This window comes from Grampus griseus (assembly GCF_964374135.1).
Source record: "Grampus griseus genome assembly, chromosome: 15".
In the NCBI taxonomy this organism is placed as follows: Eukaryota; Metazoa; Chordata; class Mammalia; order Artiodactyla; family Delphinidae; genus Grampus; species Grampus griseus.
This window is the reverse complement of record NC_139009.1, coordinates 6,269,140-6,296,058: the sequence shown is the minus strand read 5'-3', so window position 1 is coordinate 6,296,058 and position 26,919 is coordinate 6,269,140. Positions and strand designations below refer to the sequence as shown.

General features: G+C 48.4%; 1 protein-coding gene across 2 annotated transcripts in view; it reads right to left on the bottom strand.

Moving 5' to 3' along the window:
- ASAP2 (ArfGAP with SH3 domain, ankyrin repeat and PH domain 2) overlaps nt 1-26,919 on the bottom strand; it is a gene marked incomplete at its 5' end in the record, with an annotated part of 157,407 nt that overhangs the window by 76,447 nt on the left and 54,041 nt on the right. For both annotated transcript variants that reach the window (XM_082672195.1, XM_082672196.1), the window contains one exon: nt 8,642-8,787. In XM_082672195.1, coding sequence (XP_082528321.1) covers nt 8,642-8,787 — 146 coding nt within the window. The remainder of the gene's footprint in view (nt 1-8,641; nt 8,788-26,919) is intronic.

Here is a 26,919-nt window from a genome sequence, read left to right as displayed (position 1 = left end):
TTTCTTGCTGAACAGCTGTCCATCACCTGGCTTATCCAGACAACTGCTGACAGGCTTTTGAGTTCTTTCCAGTTTGGGGGCTACTACAAATCTTACATATAAGGCTGCTCTGATTACTTGTGGGATGGGACTCTCCAATGGTGACCAGGAAGGCCTCTTCAAAAGGTGACGTGGAGCAGAGTATGAAGGAAGCAAGGCAGCTAGCCCCATGAAAGCCTGGTGGAAGAGCATTCCCGGCAGAGGGAATTCCTAACACAAAGGCCCCGAGGCAGGCACCTGGCAGGGTCAAAGCACAGTTTTCTATGTTCTTCCTGAAGGCTGCTTATCTGAAAGAATGAACATCCAGACAGAAAATCTTTTGGAGAAGCAGAAGGTCCCAGGTGAAGTGGCCTGAATAAATCACTAAATGGCTCAGGGCCACTTAATCGCATGTAAGGCTCACAAGTGCTTTGAGAAGTCGGTGTTACCCCCGTTTTACAGAAATGGAAACAGAGGGAGGGTTAAGCCACCCACTTTGCCCCCAGATCCCACAACTAAGCAGCAGCTGAGCTGAGAATGAGGCCAGAGCCCTTCCCATCATTTCACTGCCATAGGCAACCGGCTCCAGAGCGGTCAGTGCTACTCACACGTGACCCACGGCCGGAGCGGGGCAGGCTGTGAGACCGGAGGTACCATCTACATCAGGACGTACAGGGAAACACTTTGCAAAGGAAAACCATCTAGCTCACTTTCATTTTTAGTGAGTTCTCCCCGGGGGCCGGCGACAACACCGCCAAGGCCTATGGCGTGCGCGCGCGCGCGCGCGCACACACACACACACACACACACGGTCTTGCTCTCACATGGGGCCCTCGTGAACACGTGCTCCCAGGCCTGGTTCTTCGGCACCAGGGTCACTCTGATGGTTTGTTTAATCAAAGGAGACGGGGGAGCCCACGCAGATCTTGAGTGTTTAACACAAACTGAAAGATCAAAACTGGGCAGCTGCCAAAAACACTGGCAACTTTCACACCACAAGAAAGAGGGGAAACAGCTGACCTGGTTTCTGCCTTTAACGCTGCGTCTCTGGCAGTCACACAGCTTTGATCTTTCAGGTTCTAAGTGGAGAGAAAATAGTGACCCTCTTCCACTGGAGAACGGATGATGAAACCACACACCGCAGCCTACTTGCAACCGTCTGGAAAAGCCGCGTTTCTGGGGGCCAGCACAGAAGGGCCCAGGATTCATCAATCCACAGCTTCTTCTGAAACCCCCATGATGGTAAAATGCTTAGTGAAGCCACCCCGAAAACGAAAGCAGCTTTCCGAATCCACTGCCTCCGAGAATTCGAGGGTGGATACTTGTGTCCTCAGCCAGGCCCCGGAGCCCTGGCCTCAGGCTCCCCAGGGGAGGAGTCAGAAGCGGCTGCTGGTTCCAGACCAACGAGGTCAGTGTCACCAGGGAACTGATTAGAAATGCGAATGGATCAGGAACTCTGGGAAACGGCTCCCAACAGGGAGGGTTCTAGCAACCCTCCCGGCGCGAAGCTGGGAATCGCCTTTAAGTAGGTGTGGGTGTGGCCTTTTAACAAGGTCCGGGTCCTGCTGGGGCTCCCGGTCCACCTCTGCTCTAGGGCAACGCTTCTCAGACTTTAATGGGCTGACTCGTGCCCTGGGGAAATGGAGATTCTGCTTCAGCAGGCCTAGGGGACAAGGGCCCGGGAGCCTGCATTTCTACGAGGCCCCAGATGACTCCACCTGAGGGCAAGGCAAGACTAGGACCCTAGGGAGGCAAATGAAACAAACTACGTCCAAGTGCTCTGTAAACCAGACTCGGGACTATACAGGTATTGATGTTGTTTGTCAAGTTTTAGATTTTAAGGAATGACTAACAAACAGTGGAAATTCCCAAAGGGAAATGCACCCAGAGAGGCTGGACCTGGAATTTATCTCCAGGTCCCAGGGAGGCAGGGGCCTGAGTCCTGGCTGAGCCAATGACCAATGACCAACAGGAGGAGACCCAGGACGCCGAGTCCCCCAGCTCCCAGCCCCCTCTCTTTGGGGCCATCAACTCCTCCAGCCCCCAGCCCCTTCCCCCGGGGCCTAGAAGTAGGCGCCAGTGTCTCCCATCACAGAAACCTTCCCTTGCGACTTCCACCAGCAGCCTGCCCCTGGAGCAGCGAACTCCCGCCGCGCGTCTCTCCTTCTGCTACTGTACTGTCCCCTGCCTGCACGGCAGAGTCACTGTGGCGTCCCCGGCACCGAGGCCAACAGCACTCATCAGCCGCCCCCCTCCTGCTCCTCTGCCTTCCGGGTGCGGCGGACCCTCCGCCTTCACTCACACCCCCTACTCCAGCCTGTCCACACAGCATCCCTCGGGTTTGGCAAAAGATTTTAAAGTTGAGGTGCCCTACATCGTGGCAGTTGTTCTTTTAAGAGCCAGCAAGTGAGAGAATACACGGTGACAGAAGAAAGCAAACACAAGCCCTGGTTTGAATTTGCTAATGCTTTCAAATGGTTATCCTGTAACAGCACGTCCTCCACGCACTTGACAAGCTGTTAAAGGCAAGTGCCAGGAATGTGCTCGCAAACTTTGCCAGGAGCTTAGATGCAGATGGACCCTGTGGTGGCCCACAGGCCCCCAACCCACCCCCACCCAGGACCCAAGCACCCAAGGCCGCGGGAGAGTCACCGCCCCACCTTCCGGGGCCGCGCCCTCGGGGCTCCGTGGTGTTTGTCCTGGGGTCTTCCTAGCACACACAGCATCCTAATAAAAGTGGCCCACACGGGAGCAATGAGCGCTTACTGCCCTGCTGCCCAGAGAGCCGGGCCACCCCCAGCAGGCGATCAGCCACTCTTCTCAGCTGAGCTCTCCTCCTGGGCCCAAGGCCTTGTTCCCACCCTGTCCTCTCCCCCATGGCTTTTCCCACTTTCTCTGACCTCAGGGAGCCAGTGTACCACAGCGGTTACAATGAGGTGGCACTGCCTTTCCCAAAAAAAATAGTATCAAGGTACAATTTACACACAGTCGTGGCTGTGCTACAACCAAACACAGGGCTCTGACAGTAGCCTTACTGCTTTTGTCGTTTTGGTCAAACTAAGGACGTGCTTTCATTTTGGTCAAGGATCTCTGAGTGTAGGAAGCAGCTTGCGGTGTTGAAGCCTTGTGAGTCTCAGAGCATTTCCAGCCATGCATTAGGCCAGATTAAACAACTGGTGGCAGAGATTTCTAGGCGTCCAAAGTAATTGTCAGTAGGTCCATCCAGGAACTCTGTTCCCCTAGAGAAGGCCCAGCCCTCAAGCGCTCCTCACTCAAAGCTTACAGACTCCTGCTCTGCATACAAGCCTAACAAGCTGGTCATCGCGTCCTCCAGCTCACAGCGCTGCGGAACAAGGCACCAAGAGCGGTAGAAGCCAGCAATTAGCAGGGAGAAGGGTGTCAAAATATTAAAAAGTAAATGTTGAAAATGGGAAAGCCGACGGTCTGGCACCAATCTAGGGGCAGGTACTCCCACACTGCAGGTACCAGGCACCAAGAGTTTCTCTAGATTTCAGTGCTGCCCCTTAATTTATGCCCCAAACAACGGTAAGCCTTCCTCCCCAGAAGATAAAATATGACCAGTGCCCATGCTGAATAAGAAAGAATGTAAGACATTTTTAAACAGAAACAGACTCACAGACATAGAAAGCAAACTTACAGAGGGGAGAGTGACAGGGGGTAGGGGTCGAGGAATAGATTAGGAATTGGGGGTTAACGGATACACAATGCTATACATAAGATAAACAAGGACAGCACAGGGAGCTCTACTCATGGAAAAGAATCTGAAAAAGAATAGATATATGTATAACCGAATCACTTTGCTATAACTGAAGCTAACACAGCATTGTAAGTTAACTCTACTTCAATTAAAAAATGCTTTAAAAGAAAGAATGTAATACATTTTAAAATATCGGACATTTTCAATAGAAGAAGTGGAAAGAGAAGAAAGTTTACGGGAGCACCGAGGGTGAGGACCTCTGCTACAGAGAGCTCTACGCTAAGCAACGCGATGAGCTTTATTAACGTGGGGAATCAGCTCCTGTCGACCGACCCGAGGGTGCTGGGAAGAGAGCGCCACCATATTACCAACCAGCAGGTGGGCAGGCCTCCCCGCCAGGCCCTGCGCACATCACAGGGACAAAGCCACACTCTCCTCAACAACCTGACTAGCTCTTCACTCTTTGGCTATAATGTCTTCTAACTCCAATCACTTGTGTAAAGGAAAAACAAACAAACGAAAAAAAACATGACTTCTGTGCACGCTGGTCAGTGGGACTTTCGGGTTCTTCTTTCCGGGTGAGTGAAGTGAAATTCCTCAACCCCAGGGCCACTCTCGGCTCTCGCCCTGGAACTCCGTCCTGGGCTGAGCCTCCGCCGGCCCCTGCCCTCACCTGGAGCAGGTTCTATGGACCAAGAGTACATATCTCACAAGCGATTCTCTGAAACCAGAGACGGAGATGACATACCTGTAAATGACCTTTCAGGAATGTGCTTTCATGCAACCGTTCTTTAAAAGGCCACTTCTTAACACAGAAGTGGCCCTGGAAAATCTTTCCAGGATTCTCACAACCACCTCAAATTCCTGGTAAGAGGAAAAGAACCGAGGAGACTGGCCTGACTTTATAACCAGCCTAATTTCACACATGTTACATTTCTGGAGCTGCCTTGTTTTTCCCTTTATCCTGCATTACCGCAGAGGAATTCACAGACTCTCTGAAGGTGAGAATCTCACCCTTTAGTAACAAAATCTCACTTTATATTAAGCTGGCCTTTCTTTGGAGACGGTCCAACTGCTTTATAAACATTCTTTCATGCTGAAGAGCAGGTAGGTGGTAATTATTATTCTTTCTAGGCAAGAGGTAGGATTGAGAGTCTTGGCCATGCAGAACTGAAATGTTTTTTGAACGCCTGAGGAAAAGCAAAAGCAAGGCTTTAAAAATAAGAGATAGGACAGATGTGACCAAAAATAGGAGTAAGAATGGTATACAAAATACCAAAAAAGGAGAATTCTCCTATAACCAACTCACTCTCGGCGACAGCTTCTTAGAAGCAGCCACTTGGCGTCCTTACAGCTGCAGATCTTCAACACCAGCCCTGGCCTGGAAAGCCCGGCCTGGTGAACATGAATTTGGGCACAAATAAGGTATTTGCTGGGAAACAGGATCAAAAACCCTAACTCCATAAAGTACAAGCAGAAACTACAGTCATGCGCGTGGACTCAGAGCTACTGTCTTCCGGGCTTTAGTAAGCTACCCGACCATAACGACACTGAAATGTCACCTGTGGGGTGGCATTTCTAATTCCCGCTTATCCCTGTCACCCTGATGCTGGCCGGTGAGGCGGGAATGGTTTTCTCACACTGTTTTAGGTGAGGAAACCGAGGTGTCTGGCTGCTCGTGGCTGCAGCAGCCCGGCCCGCTGGGCATCTCTCTTTACGCTGCACTTTACCCGGCATTGCCTTCCCTTCCGTTCTGCCCCCTTTTCCCCCCAAGGAGTTGACAAGGGGCCTTAAATCCTTTAAATACCACAGTGCAAAGAGCATGGGATTGGAGTTTTAAGACCCAGATGTGACTCCTAACCTGTCCCTTGCCGGCTACGAGCCCCATCTGAGACGGAGGTAACGTGAGGGATCTAGTGCAGCTGACAGGAGGACTCAGTGAACGAGGAAGAACCAGTGCACAGTGCTGACAGTGCCGCGCGTGCTCAGGAAGTGACGGCTGTGGGTAAGTCCCTCACTGTAGGAAGGGGGAGGACAGCGAGGCCTGGAGGGGATTTCTGATGTGCCCAAAGTGGCAGAGCCATGGGGCAGTGGCCAATGTGCCCATCACAATGTCCAGGCCCTGCTCTGCTTTTAGTTTTGCGGAAAATCAAGAAATGAAGGGGCTGCTTTTGTCTAACTGTGCAGCTGCTCATGTTAAAACTGAGGACAAGCTACTTCGAGTAGGATTCCACCACGTGGAGCGACGCAGGCGGGGCCCTTCCACACCTGGAGGCGCACGTCCAAAAGTTGGCAAGGGCTCAGACCTGTCCCGAGAGAGATTAGCCCTTTAAACCACCGGGGCCTCAGTTACCTAATCTACAAAGTGGGGACAACGCTGATTCACCTCATGGGATCGTTACAAGGGTTAAATAAGCTAAGGTGTGTAAAAGCAACTGGCTGTACTGCTTCCAACACCAGGCGTGGCGTTATCATCTCCATCTTACAGCTGAGAAAACCTGAGTGGAGATCAGCTGAATGAAGATACAAGAGCTGGCTGGGGAGGGGTGACCCTGGCCTCCCGTGCCTCTGTCTCCAGGCTGCCTGCTCAGTCGCCGTGCTAGGGCTTCCCTCTGCCATCCCCCTGGGACCCCTTTCACTGCTTTCTTTCTGGCTGGATCCTGTTCCCTGACTCACACGTCTTCCTCTTTCTTGGCTTCCCTCTTCATGCCGCTAAAGCACAACCCTTAGGAGTTCCACAGGAATGATGCTTGGGAGCAAACCGTCTGGAGTCTTAGGCGGCTGAAACATCTCTAATTCGAATTTCACGCTCAGGTGGTGGGTCTCATTCCAGGTTAGAATTACGTTCCTTGGGATTTTAGTGGCAATGCTCCGGGCCTTCAAGTTTTCAGGGTCACCCGCTGAGACACCGATGGCATTGTGATGCTTAATCCTCCGTGTGCTTTCTGAAAGCGGTTAAGATCTTTTGCAATTTCACAGGGGGGTGCCTTGGGGCAGGTCCTTTTCCCTTACTGTCCTGGGCCCTCCCATCTGGAGATGAAAATCCTTCAGTCTCAGGAACCATCTTTTGTTCTGTTGCATTCACGGCATCCTCCTCTGTTTCCTATTCTCTCTTTCTGAAAACGCCTGTCAGTTGGATACCGGACCTTGAGAATTAATCCCTGACTCGTCTTTCATCTATTTCCCACTCTTTTGTCTTTTTTGGTCCTTTTGATCTATTTTCTGAGAGATTTCTTTTACTCTAACACTTCTCATCGGATTTCCAATTTTATATTTTCTTATATTGATTGTCTCTCCCCTTTTTTAACGACAAGCTTCATCCCATTCTCTCTTCTGATTTCTCTGAGGAATTAAGTATAATTTCTTTAAAGTTTTCTTCTGCTCTCTGCATTGTCTCTGTTTTCCCCAAGTTCTTTCTTCTGTTTATTTTGGTCTCTTTCTTTCTGGAGGCCATTCATTCATATTTAAGAGAGAGGCACGAAGCAGCTGGCTGGCAACTCAGGGGGCGAGGAAGGGGCTTACCCCCCGCCCCCCCGCCCAGGGTCTGGGAGATGAGGCGGCGGGCTGATTTTACACTAGACGACCCCTGACACGTCAGCATCTATAGATCTTCCCCAGGACCGTGCAGCTTCCCCAGTTTTAAAAAAAAAAAAAAAAGCTCCACTGTGACTCAGTGGTGAGGCCCTAACAAGCCATGTGCCAGTGTCTGGGCAGTGGGGCTGGAAAGGGGCTGGGCTCCACTGTGTGCCCTGCATGCTGTCAGCCTGTTTGGGGCAGCAATAAACGGGTGACAAACCTGACAAAGGCCCCAAGAGATTCCAAATTAACCCGAGTAAAAAACTTAAGCACAGCAACGGCTTTTTATATTTACCACTTCCAAATGAAACACTTTACAAGTGAAGACAGGGAGGGAGACCGAGAGCCTTCATGATCCGGTTCTTTCCCTTCCTCCTTATTAACTCATACATGTGTCCCTTGCTCCTGCCCTTCTACAAGCAGACTGACAGACCCGCCATCATCACCGCTTCAAGAATGATGAGCTATTTTTTCACTTGTTATAAGCTTGCTGACAGGAGAAATGAAAAAGACACTGTTGTTTGCGACCTACACAGAAAGCATTATTGAGTTCTTGACCTGGTCTACTTGTCCACGACCTTTGGGAGAAGCTGGGGGAGAAAAACAGGAAAGACATGCCGGGACCATCCCGACGTACATTCCCCTCGTGGAAGAAACCGCTCAGCAGGGTCCCAAACCCCCTCTCTGCTCAATTCTTCAGAATTCTGCTCCCACAGTGAGGACGGCACAGCGCTGCCAAGTGCAAGGAAGAGTCCATTCACCCACGTTACCAAGCACCTACCGCAGGCAAGAAGTACTCAGTCCGTATCTCCACTCACTTAAAAAGTGAGACTTTTCTTAGGCTCTGCCTGTGAGGGCATAAAAGGCCTTTAAATATTCACGGTAATTTCTGTGCTCTGATTATAGGTTACCTTGCTGTGTAAGACGGGTCTGAAACATATTTATGCAATATTGTTAAGTTTAAATACCTACTATAATTACCAGAAACAGACTATTCTACACAGTTTAGGAACTATTGAAAATTGAAGTCAGAGGCCCTTAGGAGGACGAATGCATTTACCCATTTTGTGCCTCAGCTGCACAGCTTCAAAATGCCGAGTTAAATTTGAAAGTCTTGTGAGAGTAAAAATCACAATTCTAAAAATTTACTCCAAAGGGACCTCACGCGTACAGGAAATACAATTCTTTTCGGTACCACAGGAGCTATGAAACGTATTCCTCGTGTAGCAAACAAACCTTCATTACCGTCTAGGGAGCTACCTTCCCAGCTAGAGCAACTTCGGGCCCCTCCCACGCTGCCCGTGCGCTGCACACGATCATGACACTTACCAGGTTTTTGAAAAGCGCCGTCAACTCCTTTGTAAACACTGAGAACTTCAGGAAGGCGCTTCCCAGGTCCGGGTCATCTCTGCACACGCAGTTGCCCCCGAACTTCTCCAGAGCCTGGGTGTACTGCTCTTCGTTTTCCACGTGCGCTGCAACAGCAACGGGAGAGGTGCTGTTAAGGCCTCAACCACTCTAGCCCTGCCCCCCACCAGTTTCTTACTTGTGGATAAAATCGAACACATTTACAGCCTGAAAATCTGAGAAAAGCCAAGTCACACCGCGAACAGAAATAACTCTGCTGTCCTGACAACCACCCGTGGTGCCAGCGACAGATCCCAAAGAACGAGCGCAAGGACCAGGAGGGAGAGCGCCTCGCACGAGTGCCACAGCCTCCAGCTCCCGGGGTGAGACCCCCGGGGACGCCCACGCTTCCCCATCTCCTAGGACTCCTCCGTAGCCCACACGCTGGCGGGAGACACAGAACAGACCCAGTCCTCTGCTGGAACCCAGCCGCTGGCGTGACGCTCACCCAGCCGCATGCCCTAGCTTCTCCTTTCAACACCGGAAAAGCCACGGTCCTCAGAGCACAGGCCACAGGCCAGGGCGCCGCTGCCCGTGACACGTCCTCTGCCTGGGGGTCTTTCCGTGCCTCTGCCCCACGTCCCCGGCACCTTCCTGGACTTGCGCTCAGAGTGTTACATTCCAAATGTCCAACTGGTAAGCGTGGTTCCCAGCACACTGGAAGTGCTTCCAGGGTAGTGACTAAGTTTTATTCATCTTTGTGCTTGAAATATAAGTAAGACAAGACGCATGTCGTTTGATCAGGAAAAGCAAAAGCTGGTCATCCATCTGAAGGTATATATGACCATCATCAAGCTTCAAAGCAGCACCTTAAAATGTGAAAAACCCGGATTCCGGGTCTCCAGCTCTGTGGTTCCCAGGCCCTGGTGGACGTCGAAATCATACACGGATCTCTGTCAAACTGTAGAAGCTGGAGTCCCGTCTCTGAGTCAGAAGCTGGGGTGGGAAGGGGACACAGGTAATTCTGGTGAGCCAATGTGGCTGGACACGATTCCCTCACTTCTGGGTCAAGCATTTTTAAATGAATCCAGCCAGTCTGTAATGAAACAACTTCCTGGCATGGACATTTGATTCCTGCTCCCTCATCACTCCAATCAGAAATGTAACACGACGACTGTACAGGCACATCAGTGCGGGCGGGCGGGCGTGTCACCTTGCATGGGGACTCCACTGGGCAGGGTCACACACCCCCCTCAGGCTGCCCACGTCTTCAGAATTCTGCTCCCACAAGAAGGACGGCACAGGGCTGCCAGGAGGCCACAGAAAGCCTTAGTGCTGCAGCTTCTTTGCCAAAGAACAGATCCTGAAAAGCCCCTGGCAGTGCCCCAAACAACTCCTCAGGGCAACGAAACCACTGTCGGCAGTGCCGGTGCCTGGGCCTGACAACCGGAGCACACAGGGGACATGTGCTTGCGGAAGGCGGCCCTGGGGCTGAGCCGGATCCCAGGATCCATGGACCATGTGTCCACCGACCCTACCAGGCAAGCACTTTGCCCTCGACTTCCGGGGGCATTCGGGTGCCTTAGGGGATGCCCGTGTGGATCTAACAAACACAAGAGAACGTTAATTTCACTGTTTAGGCCCTTTTCCTTTTCCTTCTTTCTATTATTATTATCATCTTTTACATCCCAGAAAAGAGCCTGAAAGTTCTGGATACATTAAATGTATTTCTGAAACTATACTCGGCAAACGACTTGAGGCAGAAACACACACACACACACACACACACACACACAGAGCGTGACGAAGGGGCAGCAGAGCAGGAAGAGCCCTCAGAAGGTCTGGGCTTCGAGCCTATGCCTCCCAGTAAACGTGCACGACCTGGTAACACACGTATTTACTCCCTCTGGCGCTGTCTCAGCCACGTGAAGGACAAAGACCCCGCTGGGAGATACTCACAGGGTTAAGGTAAGAATCAAAGAATGTGGGTGAGGATAGGCAGTTCCACCACACCCAACACATACACGCCCACCAGAACTGACAATAGTTAACAGCAGCACAGATGTCATCTATACTGAGCACAAATGGTTTCCATATGTTTTTTTCTAGACTTCACAACAACTTATATATGACATGCATTATTTCTCACAATGCTGAAAGGAAACTGGGACTCAAGGAGATCAAGTAAGCTGTCCTAGGAAACAGGGCCAGAAAGTGGCAGAGCTGTGGTGCAAACCCAAGTCTGTCTGATCCCGACGCCCATCTGTCCCCCACTCTACTACACTGATGTGTTTCCTTCTAAAAACAGCTTACCTTGCCAAAACCAAAAGTACCCAAGTTTTAAATTTTTAAAATTCCATTTCAGAGGTGGATCAGTTACACCTATTTTGTTCGACTTATAATTCTAGAACATGTGGTCAACAGTGAAGGGCAGTTCCTTTCAAACCACACGCTATTTTATAACTATTTCAAAATTGGTCGTCAAGATGTGGGCAATTCCAGTGTGGTTTTGGAAGGGCGTGGCAGCCACAAGCAGACATCTGGTGCTGATGTCACTCCCCTGGGAGAGAGAAACAGGAATGCGGAGGCTAAAGTCACCTCGGGAGCCAAGTACTGCCTTCAAAATGATCCTGGACCCTCACAGCTGCTCTAGGTGAGCACCCAGAGGGAGGAGGGAGAGAATCAGCTTCAGTAAAGGCCGTGAGGTGGCCTACAAGCCTTTCGTTCAATGAAACTTAATAAGACTATAAGGTGTCAAAGCATCGTTCTTACTACCTGTTGAGTAAAGTGGGGTTCAGAGGGGTTTAATGATTTGCTCAGGATCACACAGCTGGAAGAAGGTGGGGAAGGGTCAAATCCATCCTGTGTTCACGCAGGCTGCCCCCAGCCTGTGACAACCTTGGAGAGAGGAACCTGCCTTCTCTCCACGGGCAGTCCAGCAAACCAGCACAGAGGAGAAACAGCCAGTGAGGCTTCCGGTTCTGGCACCAGGAAGGACAGATGCACTTCCTTTCATCCCTTCTTCTGGGCCTTTCAACTGACCACATGGTATCGGTCACGTTTTTTAATAAAAATTCTTTCCCTTTTTTTTTTTTTTTGCGGTACGCGGGCCTCTCACCGCTGTGGCCTCTCCCGTCGCGGAGCACAGGCTCCGGACGCGCAGGCCCAGCGGCCATGGCTCACGGGCCCAGCCGCTCCGCAGCATGTGGGATCTTCCCGGACCGGGGCACGAACCCGCGTCCCCTGCATCGGCAGGCGGACTCTCAACCACTGCGCCACCAAGGAAGCCCCTCTTTCCCTTTTAAATCTGCAAAATAATGTGTTGATCCCAGCAACCCCAGTGGTGATCAATGAGTGTTCTGGATCATCGTCACCGCCATCTCATGTATTTATATTTAAATCATTTTGATCTACTGTGATCACTGTTTTCTGATGCTCAAACTGTCCCAGCTTAGGTCAGTGGGAACCTCTTTACGCTGATCTAGTTGGAGTTTCTAAGACAAATTTCTCTTCTTGCAAACAACTTTGAAGCTTCTTGATAATGACCACAGCCCCGTGTCTCTCCGTGTCTCCCTGTAACAGCTTGCCTGGTGCCCACTGTCAGGACAGTAAACGCCCCATAACTACACAGTATCCGACTGGCCTACTGCTCCACGTCACCCAAAGTCTGAGATGTTCCTACTAGAAAGTCCTTGAGTATCTTTATTTTCCTTTAGCCAAAACTAAATTTAAAATAGGAACCTAAAATAAATGGCTAGGGAATAAACTTTCTGGAAAGAATCCAAACTGGCTCTATCATCTCTTATTTACAGAACTGTCAAAACTGTTCTTCTAAAAAGAGCTCACTCTCCCACCTCCCCCTTATTCAACTGTATCTTTAACTCTGGTTCTTATTAATGAACCAGACCCAAGAATCTTTGATGTGGGAGGGACTTGGGAAAATGAGAACCGGAGTTGCTGAGACCACAGCAGATGAGACCCCGTTTCTCCCCAGTTCTAATCCCACAGCCTCCCATTTCCCACACCTCACTACACAAAGGTCAGACCTTCCACCAATCCATGCAAGGGGATGAAATGAAAGACTAACAGAAAACTCTGCTACGGAGCCAGCGAGCATGTGCACACGTTGCATTTAGAGGTGAGGGTTGGGCCTTGTTGTGTGCCTTCTAGTTTACTTGATTATGTCATTTTTAAAAACGGATACGGGCTGCCCTGGTGGCGCAGTGGCTGAGAGTCCGCCTGCCGATGCAGGCGACGCGGGTTCGTGCCCCGGTCCGGGAAGATCCCACATGCCGCGGAGCGGCTGGGCCCGTGAGCCATGGCCGCTGGGCCTGTGCGTCCGGAGCCTGTGCTCCGCGATGGGAGAGGCCACAGCGGTGAGAGGCCCGCGTACAGAAAAAAAAAACAAAAAAAACCCCTGATACCAAGAAGAAGGCCCAGTGCATATAGTTCAAGCAAAATTGTTGGACCCAAATGGGGAAAAGGCAGCCTTTTTACTCCTGCTCAATGGGCCACAGCACGGCGGGGGAGCCAGCCACCTGCCCAGTGCTGCCGAAGGACAAGAAGGGTCCCACGGCCAACTCATCTCCGCCAGCTTCAAGTCCACCTGATGCCTGCTCCTCGCTGCCAGCCTGCAGCGGGCTGTGATGGTGTGCTGGGTGCACACGAGACGAGTGCGACCCATGTCTCAGGACAGATGCACCAACCCGTGCACGATGGCCTGTGATGTGCTGGGGCTGAGGATTCAGAGACGCCAAGAAGGGGACGTTTGAGCTGAGGCTCCAAGGTCAGCTGGGAATTTCCAGACAGAGATGAGCAGGAACAGGAGGTATCAACCCCAGGGGAACAGCAAGGAGTCCTGTGTGTTCAGAGGCTGTGAACACTTTCTCAGTCTTCGAGCCTCCGCCTGCACCCAGCTCCCGACGCAAAGCCATCTCAGGGCAGCACCAGCCTCACTGTCCTACCCACCTGGGGCCGCTCCTGGGTCTTTACAGTCCGAAGGATCCCGAAAAGAAAGCCGGTCCTTTACAGACAAGGACGCCAAAGCTCAGAGCGGGCACTGACTTGCTCAAGCTCACACAGCTAGTTGGCAGCAGTTCGAGAACTAGAACTCAGCTTTCCAGCCTCCGGTCCGCGCAAGTCCTCCCAACCAGGCGAGGAAGCGTTTCTTCATTTGCTCGCCACACAGTCGCTATTCTCGGCTCTAGGCTAACAGAAATGTGCTACAATCCTCCAGCCAAGCACACGCACTGGCAATCCAAAGTCCAAGTGCCCTAACCAGAGACAAATGGGGGTGCATGTTGGAGGGGGAGGGGGAGGCAGCCTGACGGTGCTCGCCTTGGCCAGGACCCTCCAACCCCCCGCTCCCGGCCAGGCAGGGGTCAGGCTGAGGTAAACTCATCCACATCACTGCACACGCCAACCATCCACACAGACAGCCCCGCCAAGGGCACGGTTTAGGAGAGACATATGTTCTCTGCAGTAGAGCTTTATACAGACCCCCCCAGATGAGGATTAATATTCAAATGTGAGCCGCAATTGTAATGTCAGGATAATCTGTATGACTCAGTGTCAAGGAGGCCAGGCCACTTCCCCTCAAGCTGTCAGCCCCGCACATCACCTGATCTAACTCTCGGCAGACAGCTCCTGGGAAAGCAATTTCCTGGAGTCAAAGATAATCCCCACTTCTCAACAGGATCTCTACCCTGTGAACACCTCATGGGAGAAAACCATTTTTAGCACTTTATTTCTAGACTCATCCCAGATAAAAATCTTTCCATTCACAATTTGGTAATCTGCATTAAAAGTTCTAAAAACATTTTTTGCCATCCCCTCCCACTTCTAGAAATCTATCCTAAAGAAATAATCAAGTGATCAGAGATGTATGTACAGAACAACTGATAAACTGAAAATGTATTAAGCTCCAACAAAATGGAAATGGTTAAAGAACAGTGTCTCTACAAAATGGAATATGATGTAAGCTTTTAAAATCATGATGTAGGAATATGGTCAGGATAGAATGCCAAGTAAAAAAAGGGCAGGACACAGAACTATATATTTCATCTCAATTTTGTAAAAGGTAAAATGTAGAGAAAGGCCGAAAGGAAAGGACATCAAAATGCTAAGGTGGTGATAAAAGAGCAGGTGCTCGGCACCCGGAGGCTGGTGCAGGCCAGGTGCTTTCCGTGCATCGTTGTACCCTCCTTGAGGGGCATTTCGCAGAGGAGGGGACAGACTGTGGTGGCGGAGATACCTAGGCCAGGCAGAAGCTCCGAATGGCCAGGGTCACAGCCCGGAGGACCTCAGACCAAGAATGCAGCTCGGCCCCTCCCATCTCACAGAGGGTGGCATCTGGCCGGGCTGTGACTTCGTTCTAATGCTTTTCTGAATTTTTTAAATGTTCTAAACTAAGCTCATATTATCTTTATAATCAGAAAACAACAACACAAGGAATAAACAAACTAGAGAAACCTGAAATGTCAGCCCCAACGGCTCAGTTACCTTGGTTCTCCATGCCTACTGAGGGTATCAGAATCTGTCTTTCTCCACCAGTTTCTCCTGCACAAGTTGACATGATAGAGACAGCTTTTGCAACCTAACCTGAGCACCTGCATCGTCTCTGGTAAGACACGAGCACCCACCACCAAGGGTCTGATGAGAACGCCCACCCGATTTGACAAGCCCTCAGGGCCCCGCTCAAGCCGGGCACATGGAAAGATGGCCTTGCCCCTGGGGCTTCACCATCGCCATTCCACCACTCTCCGACACTCTGCGCTCCCCCTACTTTCTTTCTTTCTTTTTTATTTTAAAATAAATTATTTATTTTTGGCTGCGCTGGGTCTTCGTTGCTGTGCGCGAGGGCTTTCTCTAGTTGCGGCGAGCGGGGGCTACTTTTCGTCGCGGTGCGCAGACTTCTCATTGCGGTGGCTTCTCTTGCTGCAGAGCACGGGCTCTAGGCATGCGGGCTTGAGCAGTTGTAGCTTGTGGGCTCAGTAGTTGTGGCTCACGGGCTCTAGAGCTCAGGCTCAGTAGTTGCGGCACACGGGCTTAGTTGCTCCGCGGCCTGTGGGATCTTCCCAGACCAGGGCTCGAACCCGTGTCCCCTGCGTTGGCAGGCGGATTCTTAACCGCTGCGCCACCAGGGAAGTCCCCCTGCGACTTTCAAAACTTCATGCAAAACTCATATCCATCAAGACTTTCCTGGGGCGTCCCCTCTGACCTTATGGAGACCTCTTGATTGTTAACACAGGATGTACCTGGACTGGTGATGTCTGGCACAGGCAGCCAGCAATGGAGTTAAGAAGGTCAAGGTGTGGGCTGACTATTAAAATGTGTAAACTGCTGTCTGTGATCGCCTGATATCCTTTGATCCTGCCCTATATGAAGGACAACAAAATGACACTTGGAGTCTGTGTGAATAACTGAACACAACCCCAGTTACTTCTCGCTAAAATTCCTGCAGCAGCACACCTGGGGGGACGGGGAGTGCTAAGGGATCAAGACTGACCTACTGGATGATGTACTGTTTACACTGGTTCTCTCTGTCCCTCTTTAGCGATGTTGTAGGCTCAGATGACAGAAACCTATCAACGTTCAACGTTATCGATCCATCCTGTATTTCCTGAATACCCCATCAGTCGAGAACCTCCCTGGATGCCAGCATAGAATCCAATCGTGGCAAAAGCCTACTGCGCCGCAAGCACTAACGAATGCAAAGATTCAGGACATGGAGCCCCTGCATCCAAGGAACAGCTTCCAATGAGAGACACGCACACACCAATCAATTTGGCGCAAAGACAGGTTGTAACGAGGATGACCCTGGAGGAATTCGGGGTGCCTGGTACGGCCAGAGCACGGGGAGAGTCCACAGATGACGTGGCTGGAGAGGCAGGAGGGGGCCAGGGGAAGGACTTCATCCCAGGCACCCCCAAAAGGTTGCAAACTGACAGGATAAGACTTGCATTTAAGAAAAGTGAAATTGGAGGGGACAAAGATGAACCAGGCTTGGTACCAGCCAACACACAATTTAGCAAGACAAAAACAAATTAGCAAGACAAAGATAAACATGCAATAACAATCCACGTGGTATACATGACAGGAGGGGGAAAAGAGGACATTTCCTGGGGCCTGCGGACAGGAAAGGCTTCTCAGAGGAGAAGCTTACAGGAATTTTCCTTCAGAATCCAACAGAGGGTGAGATTAAAACTGGGCTGCCAGCTGCTTGCCTCATCCAACTCGCCTTATCCTAGGAGCTCCTTCAAGTCAGAGGAGACAGGGGCTCCTGCTAATGAACTGGCAGGGCCCCCCGTGAGCCGGGAGGCCCCAGAGGCCGGGCAGGCACAACAGGGAGGTGAGTCAACATCTGCTGGATGTGGACCACCAGCGATTAGAAACTACATCGATCACACTGACGCCCTTTGCTGGCAAAGCCATCTGATGAGCTACGTTACAGGACGTGCGTGTGGCCACTACATGGCGTGCTCAGCCTTTCCCCCTCTGTTTTTACCTCACTGTACCTGAGGGATACAATTCCCATCACTTACAGCAGACGCCCCCAGCCCACCTCCACGGAGAGCACAGCAGACCAGGAGAGAAGTGACTCCTGTGGCCTCAGGGACAAGTAGCCCCCTGAAAATCAGTGGTCTCAAAGCCCATGTAACAACAGCCATTCACGGAGGGGAGACTTCACCCATTTACAGAGTCTCCTTCATCGTCACCACAACTCTGCAGGATTTTACAGATGAGGAAACACATTCAAACATATTTGCTAAATAACACAGTCAGTGTTTTACGGTAAGTAAGGCAAATAGCCAACTCTGTGATGGTATCCCCATCCACAAACCATGGGGGTTTGGCTACATGAGTGGTTCTTTAATCTTCTCATTATCACAGACAACAATAAAAATGAGAAGAACACTGTGGATTATCTTTTTAGGAAAAGGTATCCTTGCATAATTTTTTGTACAATTTTTGGGATACAAGGACCCTTTAGGCCTGTCCATAGACCCAACACACCAGGTAAAAAGCCCTAACCTAGATGAGCATAAATCCCCTACCAAAAAATATGATGACCATGTTAATCAAATTTAATTAAGTATGATCATATTTGAGTATGTACGAACCACGTATAATTCAAGTTAATACTTGGGACATTAAGTCACAGATCTCAGCATACCTTCGGATGAGCTATCCTTCCATGATGAATATGTTGATCACAGCTGCCGGGATTCCACAAATTAGCCTTCTAAGTTCCAATCATTATCCTTAGCCATCAGAGAAGAGACAATGAGAATCTCAGAGCCTCATCACCGGAAGACGTCTCAAGGTCTCCGAGTGCACGTTCCCCCCCCCACCCCCGCGACTTCCCTAGAGACAGAGGGCCACCAACCAGCCCTCCGCCGGGACCCTTCCCACACCCAGCTCACCGCTGGGGCTGCTCCCCCAGCTAACTTCCCCTTCAGATATGAGTCAAAACCTACTCTCATGAAACTACCCAGGAGAGAGGAACAGATAACATGTCTCACTTCCTCATGCCAGAGGAAAGCCTTCAGATGCGCCTTCTCCCACTCTCCCCAAGCAAAGACATCCTAGGTCCCCTCCTACCACAAGGTTTCCAGCTCTAACATGAGCTTCCTCCTAAAATGTTGCTCTTACAGCACAATAGTGGGACAACTAACTACCTTTTTTAGCAGCACTACATACTTCCCTAAGGTCACCTGTGCTCACCTTTGGCACACCTGTCACGTACTGGCTCCCACTGAACTTGTGACCAAGCAAAACCACCTGGAGGTTTTTCATCAGCCATATGACACCTAAGATGCTCCTATGGCGTCACTGCTCGGTGTTTCTCCCCTGTGCACCCTTGCTCACATCCAGGCAGTGTGGCGCCGTGGGCACAAGGAGAGACTGGGAAGCACATCCGGTTTTGAATCTCAGCTCCTCTAACTGCCAGCTAGACAGCCCTGGGTCAATCACTCCTCTGTGCCTCACTGACCTCATCTGTAAATGGAGTTACTGATAGTACCTAACTCACAGAGCTGGTGTGAGGATTAAACTTATGCATTTATTTATTAGCACAGTGCTTGGCCTACAATCAATACTCTATATGAGTGTGAGATTTTTTATTATTGTTATGTTTCCACTCAAATTTATGAAAGTACATCAATACAGATGTATTTTCTTTGCTTTATCATCATTTGTTACAATCTATTCTTTTTTTTAATCACAGATATGGTATACACACATCCTTTGTACCCTCAGTTTTACTGTCTGAAGACTTCATCATAAGAATTTTTCTTCACGTTGCTACATAACCGTAATTCCATCAAGTAGCTATATTCTAATTTAGTTACAGGAGGCTTTCAGTTTTTCACTTTGATAAGCAATGCAACAACGCAATGAGCATCCCCAGTAAAGATTTTATTTTTCTTGATGTGCACGGCCAAACTGCTTTCTAAAAACTCCATGCACCAGCTTTCAAGGCCACAACAAAGTAGCAGAAAACCAGCTTCACTTTATTCTTGACAAACACTGCGGATTATAATTTAGTTATTCTCTTATGTAACAGGTGGGAAGCCATGCCAGATACAGTACCTTCTTAACGCACAATGAAATTTCACTTCCTAAACAATTACATATATTTCTTCTGAACTGCTCTATCCTAATTATGATATGGTAATAGAAACAATTCTGTGTTAATTTAATAGCCACATCCTAATTAGCATTGCAAACAACAGGGAGAAACACACACAAAAATTCTCATTTTCTTTTGTAGGCAGAAGATGGTAAGGGTTTGACGGAAAATTAGCATTTCTTTCTTTGCATTTTTCATTTCCAGGATGTGCCAATTTCTCTAAAAAAGGGTAAAGAAGGGATATCCCACTCTCAGTAAGAATAGCTCCACCAAGTCTTTAAGATACAGTAATTCTAGAGAAGTGAAAATCAAAGTCTCTTGTTGCTTCCTTCTTGATAAAGATGAATTTTTCCACCCACTGATATGTCAAATAGCTGAAAAATGTTAGCATCAACTTCTTGGGGGGAAAAAAAAACACCTATGAGCTGAGACAGAGATTGGGAAAGTTTAGACTAAGAACAGTATTAGAATAAATATGAACTGGGTTTTTTTTTTTTTTTTTAAAGAGGTCAGATAGTCTATTGTAAGTGGGAAAAATTACTGTAGAAACAGTTTCTCAACAAATCATCATCATAACTGCTTTTGCAAACCTGTACACAAGACGTTCTAGAAAATACATCCAGCTGTGTTGTTATCCTTTTGAAAACTGGGAGCAAACATAGTGTACTTGCTATTGTGTAAGAAAAGTATTGTTTTGCATATATTGGGAACATACTGATAACCTTTTGGCTCAGTCCAATGTTTAAAGTCGGGGGGAGGGGGCAGGGGTGTCTAAGGTGGTATTTTCAAGACCAGCAGCTTCACCATCACCTGGGAACTTATTCAACTAGCAAATACTCAGGCTCCATCCTGGACCTACTGAGCCGGAAACTCTGAGGGTAGAGACCAGCAATCTGTGTTTTAACAAGATCTCCAAGGGACTCTGGGGTGCTCTCAAGTTTCAGAACCGCAACTCTAAAACGGGGGTTGGCAAACTTTTCCTAAAAGCAAGAGAGAGAGATTAAAGGATTTTGTAGGCACCAAGAGGCAATACAGAGGTTATTGGGTATATATGTGCTAAGATGCTAAAAACCATGCTTAGCTCACAGGCTGTAAATGACACAGCTGGCTACTCCAAGGCATCTCAACCACTCCCCCGCCCCTTCCACATACATAAATCTGTATAAATCCTGTTTACCCCTAAAATTTTAAGTTGATCTCTCCTACACTAAGAGGAGAGTGTAAGAACTTACAGCAGAAATGTAATAACATACAAATGAATACTACTGACATGTACTATGTGTCTGCCGGCCTCTGTGCTGACCACTGCAGGGACACACAGGAGGTACATTTGCAGCTGTCGTGCTGTTCATGTGTCCAGAACCACATCTGTCACTTTTTCATGTTACCTCAGTTACTCGTCACTAACAAGCCCATGAAATATTAATACTCTCCTTTTACATATGAGGAAACTGAGGCTCAGAAAGATAAACAACTTTGCCGGCGTCACAGACTTTCTGAGCGGCACCGCCAGCTTTGACTCCAGGATTCCTGGATCCTAACACCCATGTGCTCTTTCTCCTAAACCACACCGCCTTTCAGAACAGGTCATGGATCTCAGGGCTTGTCATCTAACTGGGGGGCAAAGATCAACAGACATAAAACTATTTATAAAGAGCAAGATTTAAAGAGAGAGTAGAGTCTGCATATTAGATACTCTTTCAGTTTTGGCTGAAAGAAAAATCAAAACTGATTCAACCTCAAAACTCACAATTCAGAGGGGGACTGTGTTCAGCAGAATGCTGTCCCCTCCCCGACAAAGATGTACACTCCTAACCCCTGCAGGCAGGGATACTGTGCCATCCGAGGTTGCAGATGGAATTCAAGTTGTTAATCAGCTCAACTGGAGATGGGAAGATTATCCTGGATCACTGGGTGGGCCCAATGTAATCACAGGTCCTTAGATGTGGAAGAGGGAAGCAGAAGAGTCAGTGTCTGCTAGGGACTGAACTGTGTGTCATTCCCCTCCTCCCCCCAATCAAATTCATACGTTGAAGCCTTAACCCCCAGTATGATGGTATATGGGGGGTGGGCCTTTGGGAGATAATGAAGTTTAGATGTGCTTCAGAGGGGAGGGCCGTCAAGATACGACTAGTGTCCAGAGCCTGCTCACTCTAGCATGCCTACGCTCTCTGTCTCTCTCTTTCTCCACCACGTGGGGACGCGGTGAGAAGGCGGCTCTCTGCAGGCCAGGGAGACACCCTTCACCAGAACAAGAGCATGCCGGCACCCTGATCTCAGACTTGCAGCCTCCAGCACTGTGAGACAAATATCTGTGGTTTAAGCCTCCCACACTGTGGTATTGTCACGGCAGCCCATGCAGACTGAGACAGCGTCAGAGTGACAGAGTGTGAGAAAGACTCCACCAGCCACTGCTGGCTTTGAAGATGGAAGGAGGCCCCTAGCCGAGGAACTCAGGGGCTTCTAGAAGCTGGAAGGGGCAGGGAAACCTACTTGCTTCCAGGAAGGAAGCCAGCCAACACCTTGATTTCAGCCCACTGAGGCCACTTTGGACTTCTGACCTCCAGAGCTGTAGGTGAATCAGTGTCATCTGGAGGTGCTCCGTTTGTGGTAATCTGTTACAGCAGTCACAGAAAACTAATAATACCGAGAGTTAAAGGAGGCTGACACCGCGTCAAGTCTCAGCGTCAAGTCTCAGCTCGATGGAGACAGCTGCGTGGGCCTTCAACAGGCGCCTGGGACAGGAGCGCGTGCGTACAGACCAGGAGCAGGGCCAGATGGGAGACTGTGTGAAAGACACACACACGGCTGTGACACGCTCGTGCAGCAGGGAGCCACCGGTCAGCCTGGAGCAGAGAGAGACCGCGGAGGGCAGGGAATCGCTTAGAGATCAGCTGGGGCCAGCCCATGACCAATCAGGAAACTCGGCAGAAAAGTCCTGCTGGCACATAAATTAAGGAACATGAGACAGGAAAATGTACACAGCAGTGTGAGGCATAAATACTAAATTATTTTCACTGTTCTTTTAATAATGCATAAAACGAGCGTTCTTCCTATGCAAGCAGTCGCCTAAGGATGTTGAACACTCTAATGATGGAACCACTTCGGGGACTTCTCCTGGAACTAACGGCAGTCAGAGCCAGAAGGATGGTAGTTACAGCGCTCCTAACCGAGGTGGTCGCCAGCAGCTCAATCCCTTACTGAATATGCCTGGCTCATTTCCGACATCTAGTTCTAAAGAAGTTTAATCTATCCTTAAATTCCCCCACTAAATATATTCAAAAGAATGTGCTACTAAAAGCAGCTCTAGACAAGAGATCCAAAATGCTGTGAACGATGTCAGCAACTCGCAGGAGAAGGTACAGGGCTTCCTCAGGTGACTCTTTTGAAGGAGACAACACTTGCTCTGAAATAAAGACTTCAGGATCAGGATTCTGGCTTAAAAAAAAAAATTCAGAATTCACAGCCTTATAATAACTCAAACTTGGCATGATATAAAGATGGGTAAAAGAGGGCCCCTGCAAGGTCAGGCTGACGGTCAGCCTGCTGTGTGTGGTACCTCAGAAAGGACACAGGCTGGTGTCCAAATGCCACGTTAAAATTCCAGAGCAAACGTTTCAACTTCCGAAGCCTCAGTTTCCTCCGATCAAGCAGCAAAATGCCATTTCAAGCAGACCGAAAAGCATGAACAGAGAGAAGAGGACACGAAACGTGGCACGTTGGGGCAAAAGGCAAGTCATATCAAAAAAGGGCGCAGAGGGCTTCCCTGGTGGCGCAGGGGTTGAGAATCTGCCTGCCAACGCAGGGGACACGGGTTCGAGCCCTGGTCTGGGAAGATGCCACATGCCGCGGAGCAACTGGGCCCGTGAGCCACAATTACTGAGCCTGCGCATCTGGAGCCTGTGCTCCGCAACAAGAGAGGCCGTGATAATGAGAGGCCCGTGCACCGCCATGAAGAGCGGCCCCCGCTCGCCGCAACTAGAGAAAGCTCTCGCACAGAAACGAAGACCCAACACAGCCGTTAAGTAAGTAAGTAAATAAATAAATAAATAAAAAAGAAGGGTGCAGAGAGTTGGGAGGGACTCCGCACAGGTAGCCTGGGTCCAGGTGATGCAAGGAGCTGGGACCAAATCTGGTCTTCTGCCATGTTTACTAACCCGAGGCTCGCGGTGGGAGCGGTTAAGGGATGCGGTAGTAGTTTCACAGGCAAAGTAATCTGCAAAAGGTTAAGACCAATTTCCCCTCACAATTCACTTTAGCGTATTAAAGTCTTTGGCTAGTCCTGCAGGATGAAAAACCTGTTACCCGTGCTTTAGTCCAATTTCCCTAAAATTCCGGAGCCCACAGAGGCCTCCCCCATCTCTCCCAGGCTCTGGAACGTCACGAACATCAATGTGGACAGGAAACTCTGCAGAGTTGTGAGCAGAGAAGCAACACCACTGAGTTCTGTTTTAGAAAATGCCTCTGGGGCAGGTAAAGCAATGAGGTTTATGGCACACGCTCAGCAATATAGGTCAGAAACGCAGATTGGCCACGAGTGGTGTTAAATTCGTAAAAGCCAGCTTCCTGACACCAAAGTGCTTACACCTTCCCCTTCTAATGTCTGTTTGCTGAAAACTTCCCCTTCCGGGTGCCGGGCCAGCCTCAGGAGCCACTCAAGTCCTTCCTCCAGGCTGGCGGCAGTCACAGAACCAGTGTTTACACGTGACTGCATCTTATTTCTGAGCAGAACACCTCTCAACATAGGGTTTTAAGATCACTTTTGAACCTGGTCAGGTCAGAATATGAAATATCCCTTTTATACAAGGCTTAAATTATAAACTCAAAAAGCCCAAGTGAACACAACAAAAAAGAAATCTCTTAAGATCCTTTTTGAAATCTGCTGTTTGTCAACAAAACTGAGCATCCATCTCTTGGCGGTTTCTTTTTTTTCTTTTTTAAAATTTTATTTATTTATTTATTTTTGGCTCTGTTGGGTCTTCATTTCTGTGCGAGGGCTTTCTCTAGTTGCAGCGAGCGGGGACCACTCTTCATCGTGGTGCGCGGGCCTCTCACTATCGTGGCCTCTCTTGTTGCGGAGCACAGGCTCCAGACATGCAGGCTCAGTAGTTGTGGCTCACGGGCCTAGTTGCTCTGCGGCATGTGGGATCTTCCCAGACCAGGGCTCGAACCCGTGTCCCCTGCATTGGCGGGCAGATTCTCAACCACTGTGCCACCAGGGAAGCCCTCTTGGTGGTTTCTTGACGTCTTGAGGACAGCCTGTCAATGCCAGCACAGTGGGGGCCTCGCAGCAGGGTGGCCGCGTGGCCGCTGACCTCAGCCCTACCCGGCAGGAAGCTGAGCTCCAGAAGCAACCAGAGAACACCGGCAACCCTCTGCTCTCAGGTTCCCCCTTTGTAAACCGAGAACAAGTCTTTACAACGATGTGCTGTAAAGATGAGCATAAGGTACAGAAAGCCCAAGGTACACAGGAAGTGTTCAAACATGAAACAATCATTATTCTTCTTGTCCACCTCCTACTGTATCCAGGAAAAGAGCTTTTCCCAGGGGGTGACCGCCTTTTCGGATACTGCAACACCCATTTCAGCAAATCTCAGTGCTGTATTAAGCGGAGGGAGTTTTATACTCGTCTTTGATATTTACTTTTAAATAGAAAAAAAATTAATAAAAATTTCCCTACACATTTACTTCCAGTTAGGTGTTAGTCACTGAAAACTGACTCTATTTCCGTCTTTCATAAAATCAGTGGTTGTCAGGTAATCAGTTAATATCTATGTCCCGGCAAGCTAAGCATGGTGGCGGTTTTTGTTTTTGTTTTGTCACTTGTTTTTAAAAAACTGTAGAGGATAAACAACAAGGTCCTACTGTATAGCACAGGGGACTATATTCAATATCCTGTGATAAACCATAATGGAAAAGAATATGAAAAAGAATGTATATATATGTATAACGGAATCACTTTGCTGTACAGCAGAATTTAACACAACATTGTAAATCAACTATACTTCAATAAAATAAAAATTTAAAAAAACTGTAGAGGACTTCGAAGAGCATCTAGATGGGGGTTTATCAACCTTGGCATTACTGACATTTGGGGCCATATAATTCTTTGTTGGGGGCTGTCCTGTTCATCACAAGACCTTCAGCAGCATCCCTGGCCTCTAGTGCACACACACACATACACACATACACACACACACACACATACATACACAAACATACACACACACACACACACACACACACACACACACACACACACACACACACACACACACACACACACACACACTCTTCAGCTGTTAATAACCAAACTGGGACAAATCACCCTGGCTGAGAACAATTGATCCCCATTCTAACCTAAATGACTGGTTTTGAGACAAGGAAACCATGGCTAAAAGATGCTAAGTAGGAAATACGTTAATATAAATGTTTCAGACATTACATGAAATTTCTAAAAATCTTATATGTTCTGGTATAATGTTATAAGTCATAATTCTAGTTATTACTTTAAAATGTATATCTCAGATATAACTAAATTTCCTTGTCGATTGCATTATTATGAACTTTTATCAAATCTTTAACCGTGGTCATTTTTAAGTCTTTTGTCATTTACAGACAGTTCTGGGTGTACTCTGATGCTTTTGCAAAAATGTTCCTATAAAAGGGTTTCATCTTCAAGGAATTCATGGAAAAGACTCTGACAAATACAGGTTTCTGGTAACTGACTATACTGCTGAACTGAATAAGCATTTTCAGAACTCTAATGGAAAACTGATGAATTCATTAAAGTGCTAACAAAAGATCAAGATGAAAAAAATTAATTACATGGGACTGAGTGAACTGATGAGGAAGATTATAATTTTTGTGACTTTCTGTTTGAATTAAAAAAATAAAAAATCCCACAAGGACCCAGAGGCAAAAAATATACAAATCAATTTTCACTGCAAAGTAAAGGAGCTGTTACAGTGGAGGATTCCTGGACTGAATGTCAATATTATGACATAGTGTGAGTGTGTTTCGTGTTTGGTAATTGCAATCATTGTTGCTTCTGTTGTGGTCATCCATTTACAATGCTTGGTGTCAGTTTATTTATCTCTTGTAAAAATAAAATACAGTGTGTATGTGTGAAAAAAAAAAGAATAGTTTTGGAGATTTTTGAAATCTATATGTATTTCTATATCTATATCTGTATCTATTCAAACACACAGTGTGTATCCTTTTGCTCAATGTTTTATCTGTGACATTCATCTATGTGGCTGCATATACTTATAGTTAATTCATTTTCATTCTATACAGTATTCCATTGCACAAGTATGACTTTTTTAATCCATTTAAAAAAAAAAAAGTAACTTCTTAGAAGTTACTTTAGTTATGCTAAGTTATGCTACTTTAGTTACGCTAAGTAACTTCTTCCAGGGTATGACAGCCAGCACCACAAACTCCAGGTCCAGAAAGCTTTCACACTTAGTCGGGAACTAGCTCAGTCAAGAACAAATTAAGTTCCTGCTCTTCTTTGCCTTCCCAAACTTATTTCACATTCATATGGTACTTGTCATAAACAAATTAATATCTGTCTAATCATATTAACATCAATGTAATTGCCATATATAAAATATGCAAATAG